The 19299-nt window shown below is 31.4% G+C and overlaps 2 protein-coding genes across 6 annotated transcripts in view; one reads left to right on the forward strand and one right to left on the reverse strand.

Annotated features, from left to right (window-relative positions):
• LOC114341196 (mitogen-activated protein kinase kinase kinase 13-A) overlaps nucleotides 1-19299 on the forward strand; it is a 309717-nt gene that overhangs the window by 19148 nt on the left and 271270 nt on the right. The gene's annotated exons all lie outside the window — the stretch shown is intronic.
• LOC126889937 (myrosinase 1-like) overlaps nucleotides 9731-19299 on the reverse strand; it is an 85435-nt gene continuing 75866 nt past the window's right edge. For all 3 annotated transcript variants that reach the window (XM_050658684.1, XM_050658683.1, XM_050658682.1), the window contains one exon: nucleotides 9731-9971. In XM_050658684.1, the coding sequence (XP_050514641.1) occupies nucleotides 9749-9971 (223 nt within the window). In that variant the 3' untranslated portion in view covers nucleotides 9731-9748. The remainder of the gene's footprint in view (nucleotides 9972-19299) is intronic.

The raw sequence follows: 19299 nt of genomic DNA on the forward strand, positions 1-19299 counted from the left end.
AGGAGAAATCAAAATGAAGATAATTAAAGCAGAGAGAACAAGACAAAACAAAAGAAGATGGAATCTGGAGAAGTTAAAAGTACAGGAACTAAGAGAACAATATGAGACAACCCTAAAGGAAAACCTAACACAAGCAAATAATACAGAGGACATATGGAAAAATATAAAAGAATCCATTTTGAAATCAGCTGAAGAGGTGCTAGGACAGAGGGAAATAAAAAGAAGGAAAGAGTGGTTTGATGCAGAATGCGAAAACAAAATCAAACATAAAAACCAAGCAAGAGATAAATGGATATCAACTAAAGAAGAATATAAAGAAAAAAAGAAAGTAGCCGATAATTGTTGCAAGAACAAAAAAAAACTGTGGATCGAAGAGCTGTTAAAGGAACTAGAAATTAATAGTAAAGACAGCGCCAAACTATTTGGATACCTAAAAGCTCAACAAAGAAAAGGCAGACCAGTAGTTAAAATTGACAATAGATCATGGGAAACACACTTCACAGAACTATATAGATGCAAAGAAAGCCCGGTAGAGGAGGTAGGCGCAATGGAAGACATTAGAGATAATGAAATAGCGATGCCAACACATGATGAATATTTAGCCATCATTCAAAGAATGAAACAGAAAAGAACACCAGGCCCAGATGAAATTCCCAATGAGCTCATTAAAAACGGAGGGGAAAAGTTATTAACAAGCATCTATAACCTAATAGTTAGAATATGGGAAGCAGAAGAAATGCCCGAGGATTGGAAAGAAGGCAGAATTATACCAATATTTAAGAAAGGAGAAGTAACAAACTGTAACAATTATAGAGCAATATCTCTACTGAGTACAACATATAAAATTCTAACAGCCCTCATCAAACAAAAACTCAAATCAATACACAGAGAAAAAAATTGGGGACTACCAGCAAGGATTCAGAGAAGGCAGATCCACTACAGATGCGATCCACATAGTTACACAAACAATCGAAAAATGCCACGAACACAACATAGAACTCCACATCCTCTTCGTAGACTTCAGACAAGCCTTTGACTGTATTGGAAGAAATAAATTATTTATTGAAATGAAAAATCAAGATATACCAGCAAAATTAATCAGATTAACAAAAATGACCATGGATGGAGCTCGAGCCAAAGTAACAACAGAAGAAGGTAGCACAAAATCAATTGCAATAGAAACAGGAGTGCGACAAGGCGACTCTCTGTCAACCACATTATTCAACATAGCACTAGAAGGAACAGTCAAGGCCAGCAAAATTAAAGGAACTATAGCCCACTCCTCAACACAAATAGTTGCATATGCAGATGATTTAGTTCTTATGGGAAGAGACAAGGAAAGATTAAAAGAAGCAGTAACAATCCTGGTAAAAGAAGCACGGAAAAGAGGTCTAGAAATTAACGAAGGAAAAACAAAATATCTACTCTGCTCTAGAAGAGAAAATAACAGGATGAGAGAAATCAAAATAGAAAACTACACTTTTGAAAGAGTCCAACAATTTAAATATTTGGGAGTAATAGTGAATGGCCAAAACAAGAGAAGTGAAGAAGTAACGGAACGAATACTAACAGGCAACAAAACATACGGAGATATCATAGGCTTATGAAGGACAAGAACTTATCCAGAAATACAAAACTGAAAATATACAGAGTTGCAATCAGACCAGTAGTTACGTACGCAGCTGAGACAATGTGCCTCACGGAAAAAGATGAAGAAAAATTGAGAATATTCGAAAGGAAAATCCTCAGACGCATCATGGGCCCGATAAGAATGGAAAACGGAGAAATGATAAGAAAAATGAACCATGAACTAAGAGACATAATGAAGGGAGAAGATATAGTTAGATTTATTAAATCACAGAGGCTGAGATGGCTGGGACACGTAGAAAGAAGAAAAAACGACCGACTGATTAAGAAGATCACCAGATGGAAACCGGCAACTGAAAGACCAAGAGGAAGACCCAGAGAGAGATGGGAGGACCAGGTCATGAGAGATATCAAAATTCTGGAAGTGAGAAACTGGAGGGAACTATGCACATATCGAAATGAGTGGAAGAAAATAGTAACGAAAGCCAAGTCATACAACAAACTTTGACAACATACAAGTGGAATGCGGAGTGATTCACCGCAATAAGCGAATCTGAGAGCTCTAAGTAAGAGCGGCAAACATTCCACCTGGAATGAAAAGCCCTGATGATGATGATGATGATATTCGTATATATAAAACATAAAAAAATAAAAAATATAAAGTCACCAGGAGAAGATCAAACACCAAATTAACTCTTAAAATATGGAGGTGATTACCTTGTACAACAATTGCAACTTCTAATTCATAAATAATCACCACGAACAGAATACAAGATGAATGGAGGAGAGCAATCATGCTGATGTTCTTCAATAAAGGAGATAAGAAAGCAATCAGAGACTGATAGGACTAAAATATGGTGCGGCTGTATTTTAGTTTTGCAACGAAATTGAAAATGGTTATTCATTTTTGATTTACATGTTTACTCTGATTGGAGTACGAAGGGAACCATTCTCGTTGGAACTTTACCGCGCTGAGCAGATGTGACGTGAATTATAAATTGTAAAATTCCCTCATCTTCCTTAGTCTCAGCATCCGTTATGGCTTGCACATTGTAGAAGCCTCGGAGGTGTAACCAGAGCAGAGAAGGTTCCCATTGTTTTTAGTCTGGTGGTTTGTAGAGTAACATTATGTTTTTTTATATGCCATTAGATTGAAAACTTAGTCTTATTAACATATTTATTTATACAGGGTGTCCAAAAATGTTTTTGAATTAAATTAATTGAGACAAAATGAAGAATGTATATAATTTATTTAATTCAAAATATATTTTACTGCTGTCAGAAAACAGAAAAAAGGTAAATTTGAAAAATAAACATTGCTTTTCGCTTAATGTTGAAACTGCTAAGACACAGGTGAATGGCAGCTTTACTATTGAATTTAAGCGAAAAACAATATTTGTTTATCAAATAAACATTTTTTCCTGTTTTCGGACAACAGTAAAATGTATTTCGAATTAAATAAATTATATACATTCTTCTTTTTGTCTGAATTAATCTAATTCAAAACATTTTTTGGACGCCCTGTACAAATAATTATGCTAATGCTTATATTATTGAATAGGAATAGAGAATTGAATAGCATTCCAAATGAGTTATCACACGACCCCTATTCTTATTCAAAAAAATCATCGATTGCGTCATCACGCCCAGATGGATGACGTCACTAGTATGGTATATATGCCAAAAAATTATAATTTAAAAATAAAGATTGACCTGGTTCGTAATTTATCTCCAGGAGTCGCCCATTCTCGAGAAATTGAATTTATTCCAACTCAAACGTCCTCACTGTACCTATAACTTCAGAGGCTTATATCTTAAAAGCATGATTTTTTGGAGCTACACGCCCATTGAGTTTTTTGTTCTACACATAAGGACTACCAAAACCGAAAGTTTCAGAGCATTTGACAGAAAGCCATTTCTCATAAGGTTTCTGCGGGGTCCTTTATTAATATGTAATTAATAAACATTCTAATTTGTTTAAACAATTCTTGAAAAAATATTTTTTCCAAAAATCTATTTTTTAATCACAGTATCATTAATCATCATAGAAAAAGAAAAAGTACACTTTAATAAATAAATTATTTTTATTAAATAATTATTTATTGAATATAATTTATTTATTAAAGTATACCTTAACTTTTCTATGATTAATAATAATAGTATGATTTAAAAAAAAATTTTGGGAAAAAATTATTTTTCCAAAAATTGTACAAACAAATTAGACAGTTTATTAATGAATAAATGTGTAGACAAATTGCATATTTGTAATATACATAAAAAGTACATACAAATTAAAAAAAGAAAGATCAAAATCCATTGAGTAGATCCCGAAATATAGAAGATGATAGTAGTAGTTTTAAGTTGCTTTTTTAGTTTTTGAACTCGTGGATTTGTAGGTTCCCAGCTCCCCGTTCACCTACCACGACTAGTCACCATTTGAACTACATTTTTGAAAATTCGTGTAAAATACCAGCTTTTCGAATATGTAAAAAGATTTTTTCTACGGACAATATTTTTAAAGTTATTCTAAATGTTTATAAACTACAAAACATAAAAAATTTGGCATTAGGATATTGGATATTTGACTATATTAGATAACTTTGTTATCTTTTTTTAATACATTTTGATAGTATCATTCTTTTGCTTTCATTTGGCATACGCAAAATTGCCCCATCTTCATTATTTTCTGTCTTTTGTTATTGCAAAACAAAGGTCTCTGGGATAAACAAATAGAATAACTTTTAAACTAATTAATGGATCGGTCTCAAATTTTGAGGGTTTGTTAAGTACCCCAATACCCAACTTTGGGTGAAACACTAAAGTTCTAAGTTAGTTTTAGTAAAAGGTATTAACAAAAAACGATTTTCACTTATTTTGCAGTTTGCGAAGCAACAAATTAACTTTTTAACTTAAAAAAATCGGCATTTTGAAGCTTTTTCGATGTTCTAAAAAATACAATTTTGTAATTTTATGTCAACTATTTAGCATTTGAAATGGGGTGCAAAAAATCGAAAAAATCGCGTTTTTTGCACTAAATTGTTAGTAATTAAAAAACGGACGCGAACTCTAGGCAGGAAACAGATAGGTTTTCATCTTATAGGTCTACAATAACTAAAAAAGTTGTCAGCTACCTGGATATTTCAGGGTCCGGAACATGGTATATTTCTTGCTTATTGCTCTGGAGTATTTGTGATTTATTTCGAATTGGATACGGATGCTATATAATAGATAAGAATAATTGAATATAACTTTAAGAATGTATAACAATGTGTATAACCTCAACAATACGACCAGGAAATACGATGATGTAGGTATGTACATTCATAATTAAAGAGCAAACAATAATTCGAATCGATGTTATTAGTCATCAGCTACCTTTCCGGTTGAGGTGGGTTTTCCTTGTTAAAAAAATTAATCGAAGTGTTATGAAAATTTTCATAAAAAATACGAACAATTTGACGTGTTCGCAAAACCCACAGAGAAGTAATTAATACAGTTTTTGTTTGATCTAATAATAATTGAATTAGAGGTGGAGTCACAACAATCATATCGTGACAACAATACATTACTGAAATGTGCTCTCTAGTTTGCAGAATTTTTGTGGATCAAAGGATTTATTTATTATTGCTAAATAGTCCATTCGTTAGCGATCTGATCTCTACAAATCATACGAACAATGAATATGTAGGTTAATGAAATTTTATGTTATTCCATTCGATTCGACCTTATCCGATTTTATTTAATTTTATTTAATTTTTCACCCCTCATGGGCTGAAACCACCCCAAGCAAGATTACTCGAGACACGAGTCTCGAATTTCGAATGACGCCAAATACGATTTTAGTCCCGTCAAAATTCCCTACCGAGCGATTAGAAGTATTCACTTCAAAAACAGTTCGAAACAATGAATGATTAATTATACAGGGTGTAACAAAAATGCAGGTCATAAATTAAATCGCATATTCTGGGACCAAAAATATTTCAATTGAACCTAACTTACCTTAGTCCAAATGTGCACATAAAAAAAGTTACAGCCTTTTGAAGTTACAAAATGAAAATCCTTTTTTTTCCATATATCGAAAACTCTTAGAGATTTTTTATTGAAAATGGACATGTGGCATTTTTATGGCAGGATCATCGTAAAAAAATAACATACAAATTTTATGGGGTTTTGTTCCCTTCAACTCCCCCAAACTTTTGTGTACGTTCCAATTGACTTATTAATGTGGTACCACTAGTTAAACACAATATTTATAAAACTTTTTTGCCTCTTAGTATTTTTTCGATAATTCAGTTTTTATCGAGATGCGGCTTCTTTTTTAATATGTTTACATAAAAATAATTGTATGAGGGATTTGTTCCTTTAAACCCCCCAAATATTTGTATACGTTCCAATTAAACTATTATTGTGGTACCATTAGTTAAACAGTGTTTTTAAAACTTTTTTTGCCCCTTTCTATTTTTTCGATAAGGCATTTTTTATCGAGATTTGGCTTCTTTTGTTAATTTGGTTCAAAATATGTATACCTAAAAATGTAAATTTTCCTGTTATTATCAGGTCTCTATAATCATACTTAACCATATTATATTACAAAAATGTGATGGATTTGACAAATATTCAAAATATCTCGATAAAAACTGGTTTTACGAAAAAGTACTAGGAGCCAAAAAAGTTTTAAAAATATTGTCTTTAACTAATGGTACCACAATAATAATTTAATTGGAACGTACGCAAAAGGTTGGGGGGGTTTAAGGAAACAAAACCCCCATAAACTTTTTTTTGGGGTGCACAAATTTCACTATAATTTTTGAAGTTATACTTCTTTGGCGCGATTGAGATTGAACGCGAGTTTATATTGATCTGCGCGCATGCGCACACCGACAGTTTGGTATTAGTCTTTATACGGGCTCTGATTGGGTGTTGAAATGATCTGTCAATAATTGTTCAATATGGAGGTTATCGGTAAACAAAAATGTTGTATAATATATTAGTTTTTATTGTTGTGAGGACAGAAATAAAATCAAATTTATAATTATAGTGACTTTTTAAATAGTTTTGAAAAGCCACAGGTACGTAATTCTAAATGTTTCAGTTGTATTCCAATAAAAAATTATCTTTATACCTATTTGGAAAATGTAAAAAAAATAATGTACTTCCCTAGTACTTGCTACGCTATACCCCTAGTAGGCAATGCTTTGATTTACATAATCTGATAACAAACAAACTTTCTACAAATTTTCATCTAATGTATCGTTTTCTTACTCTATATATTGTTGTATTTTAATTCGACAAAAATCAAACTAATAAAAATTCATATAAACAAAATGTCAAAAAGTTGTTCAGTTTGTGTATATTCCCACATGACGTATACGCGAAGGTGGTGCAGTTTGAAATCGCTTCGACTGTCGTACGGCGGGATACACGGGAAGTAGGTTCAAGCCCAGTGCAAGTTATATCATTTTTTTTTATTTTTTTTATAGATTTTATGATTGTATGTATATTATTATATAATTTTTTTCAGCAAATACGTATTTAATTAAAATTTTTGGCAACAATTATTGTTCAGAAATCATTTGTGGTATTTTTCAATGTGTTTGTGTGTGTTTTATTCTTTTATTTTTTTAATTTTTGGTATTGTTTTAATACAAATTTTTGGAAAGTAGTAGACAAACTGTTTAAAGTATATTGATTTCGTTGAAATCATATAATAGAAGTATAACTTCTTACATGCGTACAAAGTACACACATTCGTGTAACGAATGTACACACAAAAAATCGATTTTTATTTTGTAACTTCAAAGGGCTATAACTTTTTTTATGTGCACATTTGTACTAAGGTAAGTTAGGTTCAATCGAACGATTTTTCGTCCCAGAATTTGTGATATAATTGATGTATTTTTTGTTACACCTGTATTTTTGTTACACCCTGTATAATTTTAGAAAAAGGATTTAACAAGGATTACACTCTTTTCGCTCATTGGTCGATCAGAGCCTTTAATTAATAACATAATTAATAAGAATAACATAATATACCTACCTCAGATAGTGTAGGTATGAAGATATAGGAAAACATAAGGGTGCTATTATAATTGAATTTCAGCTGTTTTAACGAATATGGGCATTCATGGCATCATCATCAATTAACCCGGATCTATCCACTGCTGCATATAGGTCTCCCTCAGTATTTTCCACGTATTTCTGTTTTGTGCTGTTTGCATCCAATTTTTGTCGATCAGTTTTATGTCATCAGACCATCGTTTTGGCGGACGACCTCTACTCCTTTATGCTCTTTGTCTTGGTCTCCAGTATACCTATTATTCGCTGTGTCCATCTCTTATACGACATTCTAGCTATGCGTCCAGCCCAGTTCCACTTTAGGCAAACATTCATGGGATACATTATAGTATATTATGACATTAGGTAGGTACAGGGTTATTCACTATATTTTGACCCCCCTGTAAACTGCTTTATTTACAGAATTAAAAAAAAATGTAAAATAGAAAAGTTATTCGATTTTTAAATTACGATTTTTTGACGTATATATCGTACTAGTGACGTCATCCATTTGGGCGGGATGACGTAATCGACTATTTTTTTAAATGGGAATAGGGGTCGAGTGCTAGCTCATTTGAAAGGTTATTCAATTCCCTATTCAGTAATATAAACAATAACGGGATTAATTATACAGGGTGTCCAAAAAAATTTTTTGAATTAAATTAATTGACTCAAAAAGAAGAATGTATGTAATTTATTTAATTTAAAATACATTTTACTGCTGTTAGAAAACAGAAATAAAAGTTTATTGCACAAATAAACATTGATTTTTGCTTAAATTCAATGTTAAAACTGCTAAGAGGCAGATGGGTGACAGCTTGAACATTGAATTTAAGTGAAAAGTAATGTTTATTTGTTCAATAAACAATTATTTCTGTTTTCTGACAGCAGTAGAATGTATTTTGAATTAAATAAATTACATACATTCTTCTTTTTGTGTCAATTAATTTAATTAAAAAATATATTTTTTGGCACCCTGTATAATTAATCATGTTAATGTTTATATTACTGAATATGGAATTGAATACCCTTTCAAATGAGCTAGCACTCGACCCCTATTCCCATTTAAAAAAATAGTCGATTACGTCATCACGCCCAAAAGGATGACGTCACTAGTACGATATATATGTCAAAAAATCATAATTTAAAAATCGAATAAATTTTGTATTTGACATTTTTTTCTAATTCTGTAAATAAAGCAGTTTACAGGGGGTCAAAATATAGTGAATAACCCTATACATCATATTATTTTCACAAAATCCAATGAATATTGCCAAATATCCGGGTGGACTCTTTTGGGTGACCCTATATAGGTGAACCAACCTTGTATAGGTAAATAGAAAGCAGACTAAAACTCCGGAATTTAGATAGAATAGGTACAGACTTGCAGATGATGATTTATGTCTTATTAGGTTTGCATTGAATGTAGTTGTGCCTGTTTTTGTTACAGTTTTCTTAAGAATTTTAATTTTTTTTTTCAGTAATTTTGCAATACTTAGACAACCCTTTGTAACAAGCTGAGTCGACCTATTTTTCATCTTAAGAGGAAAGGAACATTTTGAAGCCTGTCAAAATTTTCAATGTATTTTAAATGTAATCATTTTTTTCGAATCCTGAGAAAACTAATAAGTATTTTTTAAAAATTTAAACGCAGAATGAAAGATTACTTTATTACCTAGGGCAGAAAGTCCCTTAGAATGAATAAAAAGTTTCTTTTGAATGAGATATTTGAAATTAAAAATCACACTAAATTTTCTCTTAGTTTTTCACCTCTCTAACTTATTAAAATAAACATAGAAGTTTTCAGGGACTTTCGGCCCTCGGTAATAACGTAATCTTTCATTCTGCGTTTAAATTTTTTAAAAATACTTATTAGTTTTCTCAGGATTCGAAAAAAAAATGAATCCCATTTAAATAGCATTGAAGCCGAAAGTTCGTACCCATCCCCTTAAAGTAATTAATCCAAATAATCAACGTATTAATTATCCTGGTCCTGCTTGGTGTTTCCAAATCTTAACGATTTTTTTTATTTTGTAGAAAATAAAACACAAAAATAATCAAAAAGTATGCTGTATAAATAAACAAACAATCAATTTAATATTCTTTATTAGGATCGACATAAAGTCAAAATTGCCAAGAGGTGGACGGTGATTGCCGTCATAATCGACGACATCGGGAAAGTATAACCATCGCAAGAAGAAACATAGACACATCTACTATTACTTATGCAACCAGTTCGACTAACGTTAGAATAATAATAAGCAGATTTTCTAGGAATTCTTGTCTTATTATTCGAGTTAAAGTCAATATAAGCCAATCCCATTTTCTTTCTGCAAAATAGTAACAAAACAGGTTAAAAACATTATAGGGAATTAATTACAGATTAAATATAATATTTGCAGAGTTAGACCAAGGCATTTAGCACAAAAAATACCGTAATAAATTGATTTTTAAATACAAAACCTAAAGTGTGTGCTTGTAACTTTTTGCATTGTGTTCAGGATGACGTCAGGAAAAAGTCTACAATAGAAAAATGAGAAGGAAACTGTCGAGGAAATGAAACTGAAAAAATGGCAAAACCTCGCAATTTTTTCGTCCAGCATCGACTTGTACAAAAATTTGGGATTAGGTTAATTTCACCCTCTAGTTCATTTTCTATATTGAGCCGTTGTAGGCTTTTGGTTTTTTAAGGGTGAAAACTACCCCTAATTGTAAAAAATTATAAAATAATATTTTAAACTTTAATATTGTCAAAATTTGGTTCTTATTAGTCACATAATGATTGTTTTATGCTTTAAGATATAATATAATATTTTAACCCTTAAAACCACCCTTGTTGGAGCAGTATATAAAAAATTTACTTATCCTAAAGGAATAATTTCGACTTGCATTAATTTACATAAAAATTTGGGATTAGGATCATCTCACCCTGTACTTCATATTCTATATCACGCTTAAGGGCGTTGATTATTGTTAGGGGTTTAAACTACCCCTTATTGTCAAACATTATATAAAAACATCACAATATTATAATATCACAATATTTCAACCCTTAAAAACCACCCTTAATAACATTGCAGTTTTTATAAGTAGATAATTTAATAGATTTAGAAAAAAAGTAGAATTAAAGAATTACAAAAACATTTGTTCACACAAAAATACGAATTTACAAATATGTACAAATACAAATACAAATAATTTTTTAGTCATCTTCCAGTAAGCAAACCGGTTCTGTGGTATTATATATGTTACAGTTCAAGTTGATTCTCAGTTAGAGTTGACTCCAACTAGTTGGAGTCAACTCCAACTGAAACGAGCAGTAAAAGTTGATTTTAAAAATTTAAATCAACTTTTACTAGTTGGAGTTGACTCTTCCTGGATCGATTCAGTAAATGTTGATTACACGAGAATCTCAAGTGCATTTTTAATGAGTGTGCGTTTCTTTGTTTTGACCGTTTCAACTACTTATTAGTATAGTCTGTAACGTCGCCCCCGTTAGGTAAATTATTCTGATTCGATTTTTTGCACAAACTTACTCAAAGAAATACATCCGTATAACAATCCTTATACCAAATACACAGGGTGTCACGCGGTACCGCGGTCGAAAAATTGTTTAACCAATTTCAGTAAAGTCAGTCAGTAAAGTGACACTTTATCGAACGAGTCTGATATTACGGGCAGAGGAACAGACGCGTTAGATAAAGAGTATTGAGGTGGTGCGTACACAATTGTTTCGTCAATCATAAAAAACATTAACACTTACTTACAACTTTGAGGAAATTTTTTTAATTTTAGACGAAATAAAAAATTCGTATGACAGTAATGACAGTAATCACAGATGACTTTTGCATGATGGCCGGTTTTGATGTTTAATCGATAGTTATCAATATTGTATACCTACCTAATTACTAAATCTGTAAAGATTTATTTTGTATGAATATAATTGCGAAACACTACAGAATTTTACTTTTTGACATAAATTTTATTAATAATAAGATAAATTTTGTACAATATTTTTAATATTTAAAGTAAATAAATTTTAATTTCACTCAAATAAATAATCGATTGCTGCCATTGACCACTTACATTCAATCTCGGTTAATTTTATTAATTATCGCGGCAGGTAAAGTAACATTCTTCTTTCAATACAACAAAGTGTTACTTTACTGCCGAAAATGAGGGCAAATGAGTACAATAATGAATGATTTTATTGACGTTTGGCGATAAACAATGATTTTAAACAAATTTGCAAAAATACACACACCGGCAAAATTAGCCGAACACCTTAAAAATGGGACATGTTTGATGTCTCGAGTTTCCTAAACCACTTATCCGATTTGGGTGATTCTTTTAGTATGTTATAGCCTTATTATTTAAGAATATAGTTGTAATAATATTGTTGCTAGACAGGTAAATATCATTTTATACCGGGTGTACAAATCATGCTGTGTTTTTTTCTTAAAGTTTGGAACACCCTGTGGAATATTCTAGCACTTGTAAAATATTAAAATTAACACTCGATTGTAGATTTAGGCTTTCTTAACATTTTTCTTTTTGATTCATTTACTTATGTGTGATAATAAAAAAGTTATTTGCGTTAACAACTATCCATGTTTTTCATCAATAAATCCTCATAGTAGAGAAGGAAAGTATACTAAATTTGCAGTTACTCGAGCTTTATAGGAACCTATTGGATTGTGAAGAGTATGTGCTAAAATCAGAAAAAGGTTAAGTTAAATTTTCCATAAAGTGGGGGACTTTTCATTTTTTAATTTAATTTTCCATTTGAAACAATCATTTTTCTCCGATTATAGCGCTATCTATCCATAATTAGAAAACATGTGTCGAATAAAAGTTGCTTATTTTTACGTAAAGAATCCAAATCTGCAATAAAAATTATTGGGGGCTCCTATTTGGGATTTTAAATTAAATCCCCCACCCCACCTCCGTGGAGGTTCTTGACACCCCACGGGGAGGGGAGGGGGGTAAATTAAAAATTTTAAATACGAACCCTGCGATATTTCGCGAAATGAACATCAGATCGTAAAACTGCAAAATACACCTATCAATATTTTTCAAAAATCTACCGAATGGCACCAAACACGACCCCGACGGAGGTGGGCTGGGGGGTTACTTTAAAATCTTAAATTGGAGACATCTTTACAAACTGCAAATTTAGCATAGTTTCCTCCACTACTATGACGATTTATTGATAAGAAACATCGCTAGTTGTTAAAGCACATAACTTTTTTATTTTTCAACATAAGCAAATGAATCAAAAAAGAAAATGTTAAGAAAGCCTAAGTCTACAATGGAGTTTTAATTTTAAAATATTATATATACTAGAATATTCCACAGGGCGTTCCGAACTTTAAGAAAAAAAGACAGTATGATTGTAACACCCGGTATAAAATGACATGTACCTGTCTAGCAACAATATTATTACACCGATATTCTTAACTAATAAGGCTATAACTTACTAAAATAATCACTCAAATCGGACAACAGGTTTAGGAAATTCGAGACATCAAACATGTCCCATTTTTAAGGTGTTCGGCTAATTTTGCCGGTGTGTGTAATTTCTTCACTTCGTACAATTTTTTTTTTAGATCCGTTGTTAGCGACTTAAAATTTGAAAAACGCCAAAATAACCATTTTCAAGGTTTAATAACTCGGTTAAAGATAATTATTGTGAAAGTCGAGCGAGCGGCCGTGGAGTAACGACATAATCGCTGGCCTCATACGCCAGTGCACGTGGGTTCGAGCCCTGCTAAAGACAAACCATTTTCATTTCCAATAATGACACGAGCCGTCTCACCGTGCCTCGGAGAGCACGTTAAGCCGTTGGTCCCCCTGGGCTAGTGTACGAAAGGCAAAAATGCCATACGATATTATATATTATGAATGTTGTTCTGAAGCTATTTCCTTGTGGCATTTTTATAATTACGTATTTTTTATGGGAAATAAGCCACAATTTTACTAAAAAATGAATTTATTAACGTTTCGAAGCCCAAATCGGGTTTCGTTGTCAAAATACAAAATACTATTAAAATAAAACTAACATGTTGTTGCTAAGTAAAAAAATTCTTCTAATAATTTATTTAATCTGACTCATTTATATTGGCAATTCAGACGTATATTATACATTTTAAAGTAGAAGACTTTAAAATGATATCGCCAATATTTATGAGTTGCGTTCCTGGGACGACTTTACTAAAAGATAGTTCATTCGATTACATGAAATCAATCCCAACTCAAGAATATTCGTCGCAAAAAAATCATAGCCTGTGATCTGTCTTTAAAAAGACAACCAAATGCAACGATGACAGTAAAATTCTCGCGTTAGTGATTCCATAGTAAATCACGAGGGAAAACCAGGAAAAAACCTTGTAATACTATCCCGACATCGTAAGTATTTGGTCTTACATTTAATCTACCTTCAAAAAACTAATACCAAATTCTGACTTTAATATGTTTAAATTATAAATAATATTAATATTACATAGATATACAATAAGTAATACTAAAATATAAAATTTGTACTCGATATGTTATTGACTTACTAATCGTGGTATTTTCTTTCTATTGACTTCCTCTTTCAGTATGGGTAACCACATCCTACTGCATTCTACCGAGGAATTTGCGACACAATTGGTTTCATTTAGCATAATTAGAGCCGCTTCTTTGATTTTTCTCTTTTTACTATCTGATTCTTTCAGGACTATACTTGAATCTCTCCACTGAACTCTATGTTCATTATCCCATGCGTGTTGACATATCTGAGATCTATCAAATTCTCTGTTTTTAATATAAGACTGATGTTCACTTATTCTAACGTTTAATGGTCTTGATCTTTCACCTAAATAAAATTGTTCGCATTCACAAGGTATTCTATAAATGCAATTCTTTGTTCTTTCTTGTTCACTGTTAGGTTTAGTTTTAGATAGAATAGATCTCAATGTGTTTGTTGTTTTGAATGTTGTTGAAATGTTGAATTTATTTCCTATCGTTTTAAGTTTCTCGGATAGTCCTTTTATATATGGTATTGTTATTTTCCTCGTATTATTTCTTGTGAATGTTGTAGGATCCCGTTCTAAGTTGTTCTGTTCCATTCGATCTAATCTTGTCAATTTCTTATTTATAAACGATAAAGGATAATCATTTTTTAATAAAACAGATGTTAACAATTGTTTTTCTTCTAAAAATGAATTTTCGTTAGAACAAGTAATTTTGGCTCTATCATATAAGGATTTAATGATTCCCTTTTTAACGTTGATGTTGTGATTTGATTTGTAATTGAGATATCTGTTGGTGTGTGTTGGTTTTCTATACACTTGAGTTTCATATCCAGTATCCTTCTTTGAGACTAAAACATCGAGGAAAGGCAAAGTGTTATTGTATTCCTTTTCCATTGTAAATTTTATTGTCTCTTCTTGATCGTTTATAATATTCAGAATGAGTCAGATTAAATAAATTATTAGAAGAATTTTTTTACTTAGCAACAATATGTTAGTTTTATTTTAATAGTATTTTGTATTTTGACAACGAAACCCGATTTGGGCTTCGAAACGTTAATAAATTCATTTTTTAGTAAAATTGTGGCTTATTTCCCATAAAAAATACGTAAATATATTATGAAAGTCAGAAACTAAAAAAAAATCAAAGATTAAAGCTACCTCTATAAGATCCTGAAGAAATTTTTGTCATTATTTCATTAATAAGATACTACTTTTAAATTATCAACAATGAGCGCTAACCGTGTATTGAGGCGGCCGTCAATGTGAGTGCGAGTGAGATTCACCATTGGACGGCTGGAATGGTGCATCTCTTTAGCACTCACCATTGACGGCCGCCTAATACGCACTTAGCGCTCATTGTTAATAATTAAAGATAAAACTTAGTAATAAAATAGTGACAAAAATTTCTGCTGGATCTTGTAGGGGGGGCTATAAACTTTGATTTGATCACTTTCTGACTTTCATAATAATGGATTTTAACCGAGTTATTAAGCCTTGAAAATTACTATTTTCGCATTTTTCAAATTTTAAATCGCGTACCTACAACTCGACAACAATCAGTTTTAGAGAAAAATCACAAAATTCCTTTTTTTGCTCAGAATAACCCAAATGATCTAAAAAAAATTGTTCGAAGTGAAAAAATTATTTTTGTGAATTTGTCTAAAAAAAAATTGTTTAAACAATTTATAGATAGATAGATAGATAGATATTTATTTATTTATCATAATAGATAATACACAAAACAAAAACATTGCACTCCACACATGTACAAATTACACAAGAATTGTCAAGGCAAGGAGCGCTGTATAATTATCATAAAGTATTACAAAAATTAAAAACATGAGACTAAACAAAAAGAAATAAGCATTGACAAATTAAATTAATCAGAAACATTCAATATATAAACAAAAAAAGAGAAAATAAAATAAAAATAAAAACACTGGAAGTGCAACAAACATTGCCAATTGGTTTCTAGGTCTTAGTTTTAATATAATGGATTAATAATCTCTTAAAGATAGTTGCATTATGGCTATTTTTAATGTGATAAGGTATATTATTGAACTGTACAATTCCTTTATGAAACAAGCTTTTCATTGAACTGGACTTGTTGGTTGTTCTAACATAAAAATTTATTGAATTTGCAGCTCTAGTGCTATGCTCATGAACATTTGCTATCGGGACCAACTTATCGATCAAGGTACTGCCTGGTACCCAGTAGATTTGTTATAAGGACCTCTTTTTGAGTAAGTTTGTGCAAAAAATTCGAATCGCAGTAATTTACCTAACGGGGGGACGATACAGCCTAGACTAATTTGAACATATTCAGTAACATCGGCTGTTTGTGTGAATCAGAATCAACTTTTACTAAATGGCATTGGGAAGAGTATACTTTTCCTAGTTGGAGTCTACTTTTACTAGTAAATGTTGAATATAAATCTTCATTTTATCTTTATAATCAACTTTTACTGAAACCAGCCGTTAGAGTTGACTCCAACTAGTTGGAGTCAACTCCAACTGGATAATCAACTTGAACTGTAACATATAAGTACATTGAAAATGCTCTAAAAGCGGACTATACGAATTTTTCAAAAAAAAAAATTCGTTTTATAAACATACCTCCTTCATTTTTGGCGATAAGAAGTTTTTTCAAAAATGATTTTGTAGGATTTTTGAAGAACTATAAGACTATGTAAATTAAATTCCGATAAAGATCACTTAGTGTTTAATTGGGGAGGATTTAAAGGGCTCGGATAAGGGGGTGTTTGCTCGTAAATAGAGGTTTTAAACAGATATATCTCGCTAAATATTCACTGTAATGAAAATCTATGTACAAGGAAATTTTAGTTATTGAAAAAGCTAGAATTTAGTAGTCTATCATTTTTTCGCATCTCCAGTATATTCTGAGATATTTTAAAGAAAAAGGTGAAAAATACGAAATTGCAAAAAAACTTTTTTTTTAAACTCCAATTTTTCTAAAATTAGGCCTTTTGAATAGGTTAAACTTCTTGGGTGTATTGATAATACAAATATAAAAGGAATTACAGAAAGGTGAAGACCAATTTTTAATTAGGAGGATAGTTAGGGGGTTGTGTTCACTGATTTTTTCGCAGAGAAAAGCAGGTACCGACATTTTTTTGATCATAAGTCGCTCAATTTTTATGCCAGAAACTTTTTATTATTGTTTTTTAAAAGGAAAGGTCTAATTATATACAGTGGAACCCCGATAAGTCGGCCCCCGATAACCCGGAAGTCCGGCTAACCCGGACCGATTTTCATCAGATAAACATTTTGATTTTCAATATTTTGTATTTTTCAATTTAATTGTGGCTTATTTCCAATCAAAATAGTTGATTATCAGACAAACCTTTCAACAATAAAAATGTATGTAATATAATATTTGAGAGATAATGTGTATGTGTGTAATTTGAACTATACGATATTAAAAATGACTCATAGCACACGCCGCAGAAACAACAGGCACCTGTCTGTAGTATCTATTCCTTTTTATTTCAAACTGTCAGCATTGTTTAGGAAAGACTATTTAAAAAATTCTTTTATAAACAATGGTCTTTAGTATTGTATGTCTTGTATTGTTCGCTTCCATTTGCTTACGTTTGAGTTTGGTGTTTTTTTTAGTAATTTTAATGAGTAGGTACTGTGCATATTTATAAATATATTTCATGTTATTTCAATTCTAACGGAGTTTATCTGTAAGTATACCGTATTTTATTAATTTTTACCATATTCTCCGGCTATCTCGGATTTTCGATAACCCGGATCGGTCGCGGTCCCGATTAATCCGAGTTATCGAGGTTCCACTGTACTTGAAAAAAGATTATTTAAGTTTTTCTCGAAAAATGCAAGGTTTTCCCGTTATTTGGCTTTGAATATTTCAAATTATGAATTTGACGAAAAAAGCTAACTTTTAACATACCGTATCTCGGTTTGTATTGGTCATAAAAATATTATAGAAAAAGAATTTGGTTTATGTTACTAGAAGACACAATTTCTATAGCTACAGTTTTTTTGATTAAATGCACATTTTTCGAGTTATTCTCAAAAAAACCCTCTAAAAAAGTGGATTTTTTCGTCGAAAAACTGTTGCTTTCAACCGCGAATAACTCGAAAAATATTAGTTTTACGAAGAAAATGTAACAACATTTTTTTCTTACAATTACGTTTTACATCGAGTTACATGGTTAAAATTTAATGAAACATTCCCACCCTCGAGATGGGGTGGCAACCACCCCAAGGTTTTAGCGTACAGCGGCATGATATAGAAAATGATCCTTGGACTATTTCCTACCTTCTGTGAAAATTTCAAGTAAATCCATGCTGGACGAAAAAATTGCGAGCCAAAATGATTCATTTGCTGGCCTAATAGTTGCATTTTAAAGTGCATAACATGCATCCAAAAGGGCATAAACATGTCATAATCAGTATATTAAGGGCCAGATTTTGTTACCCGTAAGTTTTTGGGGTCACTGAACACGAATACGCAGTCATAACATACCCCCGAAGCACCTGGTGCTCAGGGTTACTGCTAAAACACATCATCTCTGCAGTTTCGAGGGTTTTCGGCACTGGGTTGATGCAATAAGATTACTAGGGGGTTTTTGGGTTGGCTGAACATGAATGCGTCATCAGAACCGACCCCCCGGAGCACCTGGGGGCTAAACATGTAAATGTTCATTGGATACTGGGTGTACCAATGAAACTGTGTTTTTTTCTCAAACTTCGCATCACCCTGTGGAATATTCTAGCATTAAAATACTCAAATTAAAACCCAACCTCACGTTTTCTCAACATTTTGTTTTTTTATTCATTCACTTATGTTGGACCATAAAAAAGTTAGGTACTTTAATAATTAGCCATGTTTTTTATCAATACAGGGTGTTTTTAAATAAGTATGGCAAACTTCAAGGGTTAATTCTACGTGAAAAAATAATGACAGTTTGCTTTATAAACTATGTCCGCAAATGTTTCGTTTCTGAGATAGAGGGTGTTGAAATTATTCTTACAAATTGACGATTTATTTATTGCTTTAAAACCGGTTGAGATATGCAAATGAAATTTGGTGGATTTTAAGATGTAGTTATTGTACATTTTTTGACATACAAGTAAGAATTTAATATTCACC

Source organism: Diabrotica virgifera, chromosome 8, assembly GCF_917563875.1.
Source record: "Diabrotica virgifera virgifera chromosome 8, PGI_DIABVI_V3a".
NCBI lineage: Eukaryota > Metazoa > Arthropoda > Insecta > Coleoptera > Chrysomelidae > Diabrotica > Diabrotica virgifera.